At 41.1% G+C, this 7,500-nt stretch overlaps 1 protein-coding gene across 1 annotated transcript in view; it reads right to left on the bottom strand.

The window, feature by feature from the left end:
* The window catches only part of zdhhc15b (zinc finger DHHC-type palmitoyltransferase 15b), a 37,546-nt gene extending 30,649 nt beyond the window's left edge, over positions 1-6,897 (bottom strand). The window contains exons 1-4 of the mRNA XM_065020013.1: positions 6,685-6,897; positions 6,164-6,190; positions 5,953-6,047; positions 205-325 (exon numbers count right to left, since the gene is read on the bottom strand). Coding sequence (XP_064876085.1) covers positions 205-325; positions 5,953-6,047; positions 6,164-6,190; positions 6,685-6,802 — 361 coding nt within the window. The 5' untranslated portion in view covers positions 6,803-6,897. The remainder of the gene's footprint in view (positions 1-204; positions 326-5,952; positions 6,048-6,163; positions 6,191-6,684) is intronic.
* Positions 6,898-7,500: the final 603 nt, after the last annotated feature.

Below are 7,500 nucleotides of genomic sequence, written 5' to 3'. Positions count from 1 at the left end.
GAGACAGAAAGACACAGAGGTCATATGATCCTTCCTTATCTTCCAGACACTAACTGATCGGTACAGTCAGTTGTAAATGTTTGATAGGAGGTTTACTAACAGGACTGGAAAGGCTTGTCTGCGTCCCAAATGGAACCATGTTCCCTGTATAGTGCACTACAAAGGGAACCATTTGGGTCGCTGCTTTAGATATGAGTGGGTCACCTCCAGACGTAGCTCTAGTGAAGATGGGGAGACTCTTAGCGATGTCCACCAGAATCTGTTTCTGAGCATCAGGCCTCTCCTCCCTCTCATAACGGTCCTTGTCGGAGTACGACAGCTGGAACTGGAACCAACAACCACGTTATAATGCTCTACTAATATGAGCCTTGATGAAGCATGTGTTGTCAAATCTGTGAATGTATTGTAATGTTTTAAACATTTTATAAAACTGCATTCATTTTGATGGATCCCAGGAAGAGTAGCTTCTGCCTTGGCAGGAACTAATGGGGATCCATAATAAACCCCAGGAAGAGTAGCTTCTGCCTTGGCAGGAACTAATGGGGATCCATAATAAACCCCAGGAAGAGTAGCTGCTGCCTTGCCAGGAACTAATGGGGATCCATAATAAACCCCAGGAAGAGTAGCTGCTGCCTTGGCAGGAACTAATGGGGATCCATAATAAACCCCCAGGAAGAGTAGCTGCTGCCTTGGCAGGAACTAATGGGGATCCATAATAAACCCCAGGAAGAGTAGCTGCTGCCTTGGCAGGAACTAATGGGGATCCATAATAAACCCCCAGGAAGAGTAGCTGCTGCCTTGGCAGGAACTAATGGGGATCCATAATAAACCCCAGGAAGAGTAGCTGCTGTCTTGGCAGGAACTAATGGGGACCCATAACGAATACAAATACACAGGCTTTGAATCATCTTCTGATTATAACAGCAACATTCTATGGCTGTTATAGGCAACATTATATTCAAAAGCTTCCAGCAACATAAAAAGTTACATTAGTCAACAGGGATCATGCTTTATTAGGCTACGCATGTATATAGCCTTATTCACACAGGCAGTTTGAAGTGACTCAGACCCACTTTTTTTTGCATATCCGATTCAAATCTATACTTTTTCCTGCCCTCTATCCACCTCTATGGGCTAGTGTCTCTCTCTACTCTCCTGTCTAGCCCTCTATCCACCTCTATGGGCTGGTCTTTCTCTCTACTCTCCTGTCCAGCCCTCTATCCACCTCTATGGGCTAGTGTCTCTCTCTACTCTCCTGTCTAGCCCTCTATCCACCTCTATGGGCTAGTGTCTCTCTCTACTCTCCTGTCTAGCCCTCTATCCACCTCTATGGGCTAGTGTCTCTCTCTACTCTCCTGTCTAGCCATCTATCCACCTCTATGGGCTAGTGTCTCTCTCTACTCTCCTGTCCAGCATGTAGCCCTCTATCCACCTCTATGGGTCTGAACAGCCAAAACGCACATGGAATCGAATATTTAAAGCCTCATTTCACTTTGTAGGTGGTTTGAAATCAGATACAAATCTGATTCCTGGCATTGCGTCAAATCTGATGTTGTTGCCCTCAAGGTGGTTTTTAGACTTATTTGGCACATCTTGTTGCTTGCTACTCTGCTTTTTGATAAGAGGTTTAGCAAAACAAAAACCTCCCGTATTATTGGCCACCTTGTTGCTTGCTACTCTGCTTTTTGATAAGAGGTTTAGCAAAACAAATACCTCCCGTATTATTGGCCACCTTGTTGCTTGCTACTCTGCTTTTTGATAAGAGGTTTAGCAAAACAAAAACCTCCCGTATTATTGGCCACCTTGTTGCTTGCTACTCTGCTTTTTGATAAGAGGTTTAGCAAAACAAATATCTCCCGTATTATTGGCCACCTTGTTGCTTGCTACTCTGCTTTTTGATAAGAGGTTTAGCAAAACAAAAACCTCCCGTATTATTGGCCACCTTGTTGCTTGCTACTCTGCTTTTTGATAAGAGGTTTAGCAAAACAAATACCTCCCGTATTATTGGCCACCTTGTTGCTTGCTACTCTGCTTTTTGATAAGAGGTTTAGCAAAACAAATACCTCCGTATTATTGGCCACCTTGTTGCTTGCTACTCTGCTTTTTGATAAGAGGTTTAGCAAAACAAATACCTCCCGTATTATTGGCCACCTTGTTGCTTGCTACTCTGCTTTTTGATAAGAGGTTTAGCAAAACAAATACCTCCCGTATTATTGGCCACCTTGTTGCTTGCTACTCTGCTTTTGATAAGAGGTTTAGCAAAACAAAACCTCCCGTATTATTGGCCACCTTGTTGCTTGCTACTCTGCTTTTTGATAAGAGGTTTAGCAAAACAAATACCTCCCGTATTATTGGCCACCTTGTTGCTTGCTACTCTGCTTTTTGATAAGAGGTTTAGCAAAACAAATACCTCCCGTATTATTGGCCACCTTGTTGCTTGCTACTCTGCTTTTTGATAAGAGGTTTAGCAAAACAAAAACCTCCGTATTATTGGCCACCTTGTTGCTTGCTACTCTGCTTTTTGATAAGAGGTTTAGCAAAACAAAAACCTCCCGTATTATTGGCCACCTTGTTGCTTGCTACTCTGCTTTTTGATAAGAGGTTTAGCAAAACAAAACCTCCCGTATTATTGGCCACCTTGTTGCTTGCTACTCTGCTTTTTTATAAGAGGTTTAGCAAAACAAAAACCTCCCGTATTATTGGCCACCTTGTTGCTTGCTACTCTGCTTTTTGATAAGAGGTTTAGCAAAACAAAAACCTCCCGTATTATTGGCCACCTTGTTGCTTGCTACTCTGCTTTTTGATAAGAGGTTTAGCAAAACAAAAACCTCCCGTATTATTGGCCACCTTGTTGCTTGCTACTCTGCTTTTTTATAAGAGGTTTAGCAAAACAAAAACCTCCCGTATTATTGGCCACCTTGTTGCTTGCTACTCTGCTTTTTGATAAGAGGTTTAGCAAAACAAAACCTCCCGTATTATTGGCCACCTTGTTGCTTGCTACTCTGCTTTTTGATAAGAGGTTTAGCAAAACAAAACCTCCCGTATTATTGGCCACCTTGTTGCTTGCTACTCTGCTTTTTGATAAGAGGTTTAGCAAAACAAAAACCTCCCGTATTATTGGCCACCTTGTTGCTTGCTACTCTGCTTTTTGATAAGAGGTTTAGCAAAACAAAACCTCCCGTATTATTGGCCACCTTGTTGCTTGCTACTCTGCTTTTTGATAAGAGGTTTAGCAAAACAAAAACCTCCCGTATTATTGGCCACCTTGTTGCTTGCTACTCTGCTTTTTGATAAGAGGTTTAGCAAAACAAATACCTCCCGTATTATTGGCCACCTTGTTGCTTGCTACTCTGCTTTTGATAAGAGGTTTAGCAAAACAAATACCTCCCGTATTATTGGCCACCTTGTTGCTTGCTACTCTGCTTTTTGATAAGAGGTTTAGCAAAACAAAAACCTCCCGTATTATTGGCCACCTTGTTGCTTGCTACTCTGCTTTTTGATAAGAGGTTTAGCAAAACAAAAACCTCCCGTATTATTGGCCACCTTGTTGCTTGCTACTCTGCTTTTTGATAAGAGGTTTAGCAAAACAAATACCTCCCGTATTATTGGCCACCTTGTTGCTTGCTACTCTGCTTTTTGATAAGAGGTTTAGCAAAACAAATACCTCCCGTATTATTGGCCACCTTGTTGCTTGCTACTCTGCTTTTTGATAAGAGGTTTAGCAAAACAAAAACCTCCCGTATTATTGGCCACCTTGTTGCTTGCTACTCTGCTTTTTGATAAGATGTTTAGCAAAACAAAAACCTCCCGTATTATTGGCCACCTTGTTGCTTGCTACTCTGCTTTTTGATAAGAGGTTTAGCAAAACAAAAACCTCCCGTATTATTGGCCACCTTGTTGCTTGCTACTCTGCTTTTTGATAAGAGGTTTAGCAAAACAAAAACCTCCCGTATTATTGGCCACCTTGTTGCTTGCTACTCTGCTTTTTGATAAGAGGTTTAGCAAAACAAAAACCTCCCGTATTATTGGCCACCTTGTTGCTTGCTACTCTGCTTTTTGATAAGAGGTTTAGCAAAACAAAAACCTCCCGTATTATTGGCCACCTTGTTGCTTGCTACTCTGCTTTTTGATAAGAGGTTTAGCAAAACAAAAACCTCCCGTATTATTGGCCACCTTGTTGCTTGCTACTCTGCTTTTTGATAAGAGGTTTAGCAAAACAAATACCTCCGTATTATTGGCCACCTTGTTGCTTGCTACTCTGCTTTTTGATAAGAGGTTTAGCAAAACAAATACCTCCGTATTATTGGCCACCTTGTTGCTTGCTACTCTGCTTTTTGATAAGAGGTTTAGCAAAACAAAACCTCCCGTATTATTGGCCACCTTGTTGCTTGCTACTCTGCTTTTTGATAAGAGGTTTAGCAAAACAAAAACCTCCCGTATTATTGGCCACCTTGTTGCTTGCTACTCTGCTTTTTGATAAGAGGTTTAGCAAAACAAAAACCTTCCGTATTATTGGCCACCTTGTTGCTTGCTACTCTGCTTTTTGATAAGAGGTTTAGCAAAACAAATACCTCCCGTATTATTGGCCACCTTGTTGCTTGCTACTCTGCTTTTTGATAAGAGGTTTAGCAAAACAAAAACCTCCCGTATTATTGGCCATTTCGTTTAATTACAAGATATTTGTTTAATTTTGTTCAACAAAGAGACACCAACCTCATAGCTGAAGTGTTTACTAGTTAGTTTACTAGTTGGTTTACTAGTTAGTTTACTAGTTGGTTTACTAGTTTGTTTACTAGTTAGTTTACTAGTTAGTTTACTAGTTAGTTTACTAGTTGGTTTACTAGTTAGTTTACTAGTTAGTTTACTAGTTAGTTTACTAGTTGGTTTACTAGTTGGTTTACTAGTTGGTTTACTAGTTAGTTTACTAGTTAGTTTACTAGTTGGTTTACTAGTTAGTTTACTAGTTAGTTTACTAGTTGGTTTACTAGTTGACTAGCCATCCAGTAAAGAATAAAAAAGGACTTGTCTGTCTTTCCATTGAATGTGCCCCCTCCTGTTAAAAATGGTTCTTCACCAACATCTTCTTCGGTGTTGTAACCAAATAATGTCTCATTATTTATTTTACAGATTTAATCTTATGTTTAGAGAAAGTAGATCAGTTTAATACTAACATATAAATGAGTATGAATAATTTAGGTAAATTGCATATTAAATGATGTGTGGTCTGTCGCGCATTTGAATTTGGCCATTTACAGCGTGTCCCACAAAATGTGTAAATATATATCACTTTTATGAAAACTCTCAAAACCTAACTCACATAAACTGCAATGAAAATCGGTGGTCAGCTAGCTAGAAGGCTGTCTTTAGTGGCAAAATGTACCGTTATTTTCCAGTCCATTTAAAATGTTGAGCTCGAGGTGATTTAATCCTCCAACCGCTAGTGTCTTAAGTTAGGGGGGTGTCCGATGTTGGGGGAAAAATAGCTAGCTAGCTAGTTGACTGTTGTCAAAAAGGACTCGTTTTGAAAGTTGGATCATCTTATCCTTTGAGGCTTTAAAAGTCCCACACTATGATTTTCAACATTCAAAGCAACTGGGAAATGTCCATGGCGAGGCATCGTTGTAACCTTAGCTTGTTTACATACCTTCTGAGTGATAGGATGCAGGCCCACGAGCACCACCACCACCAATCAGCCTACATCACTGCACACACGCCAGTCGTTACTAGGACTTAGCATAGCCAAGTCAGCAAATGACTGTTTTCTAAACGCATAAATCTGATTTGGTCACTTTGTAACTTTCTGTCTGAACAGTCAGTATTCCAAAACAGATATGGAAGAAGTAAAAAAACTAGTTGAAGCATTAAGGCCTGCAGTGTGAACAAGACAAGTCTTGATGATGTCTTGCTTGGCCATGTAGGCCTACTCCAGACGGGACAACAATGAACTCCTACCTTCTTGCAGGGTGTGGCAGGAGGAGTGAAGATGGCCTTCCAATAGGTCCAGGAGAACATCACAAAACACACATGGAACACCAGTAGGTAGGCCACTGGAAACACAGACAGACACAACACTTAGGAAACCATCAAGCTGATATTCAAGTGTCAGATGACTATTCTGACCATTGATTAGGCCTATGTGTTAAAAAAAAAAAAAAAAACTCACCCTTCTCCAATGTGTTGCTGATAGTGACTGTGAAGAGCACACATTGGACAATTGTGAATTATTGACATGCAAACAGCTGTACAGCAGTACTCCAACAGATATTTGGTGGCTGAAGCTGCGAACACTTGGGTTGTGAAGACAGCAAAACAACACGTTACAGTCGGACGGTGATTACTTCACACAGTAGCTCACTAACATACTGTGTCTTATCACAACATAGTTAGCTACATTCCGTAACGTTAATGGCCTTTAAATATATAGCTAGCTATTTATTTCCTAGATTTGGTAGGTCAATGTAACAACAGTATAAATTCGTTCACAAATGGAATTAGAAACAACAACAAAAAAACAGTACAATATGGTCACTAGTTAGATTTATAAAGACAATTATCACGAAAAAAAACGCTTCCTGGTTAGCATGATGCTAGGTTTGGCTAGCAGGTTTAAAGAGCTGTTTGTGTTAGCTAGCTAGCATCGCCGACAAAAACATAACAGACAACAGTCATAATCCCCATACTTACATACACATAGCTCAAACACATAGGCGTAGTAGGACCACAGCACCACGGAGGTGATTATGAGGACAGGTATCCAGGAAAACACCCGGGCACAGCATCTCAGACCTCGGGAAAGAGCCATTGTCCATCTCCGACCAAACTGACTCTACAATCATATTCTCAGCACTCCGCTCCATTCAAGTCCGCTCCACCCCACTGCACTGCACTCCATTCCACTCCACTCCACTCCACTGCTTCTTTCTTCCTTCTCCTTCTTCTTCTTCTTCTTCTATGGAAACGTGGCGGTCCGCAAACAATCGCTTAAATGCATTCCCCACCCACTATGCTTGAATGTATGATCAATCATTAGCTGCCCAATTCTGTACTACCATGAAAATAACATTCTAAACCAAATAAATCCCTAACTTCTACCTCCCCCTCCCCCAAAACCCATGCAACTGTATCTATACCATGCCTAAACACTCCCTTGGGATTGTTCAGCATGTCAACAGTAACATATGTTACCCCCAATATCTCTTCTGCCGTCTCCACAATAATCTTCAACCTGGCATTTCTGGTTTCCACAACCCGAGTCGTATTGATAACCTTACCAATAAAAGCTATGAAGTCAACTTTATTCATTATCAAAGGGTCCTTTGACGCCACACATTCATGAGCACCAGATTTCTGAACAGGCCTTGAAACAATGCCAGGACCAGCCAAAACACCAGCCCTGACAGTAGGTCCACTTACTACAGGAGCAGCCATGTCAGATCCATCAGTCTGACAGTAGGTCCACTTACTACAGGAGCAGCCATATAAGATCCATCAGTCTGACAG

Source organism: Oncorhynchus nerka, linkage group LG6 (assembly GCF_034236695.1).
Source record: "Oncorhynchus nerka isolate Pitt River linkage group LG6, Oner_Uvic_2.0, whole genome shotgun sequence".
Taxonomy (NCBI): Eukaryota; Metazoa; Chordata; class Actinopteri; order Salmoniformes; family Salmonidae; genus Oncorhynchus; species Oncorhynchus nerka.
Note: the sequence above shows the minus strand (reverse complement) of the source record. Positions and strands in the feature narration are given on the sequence as shown.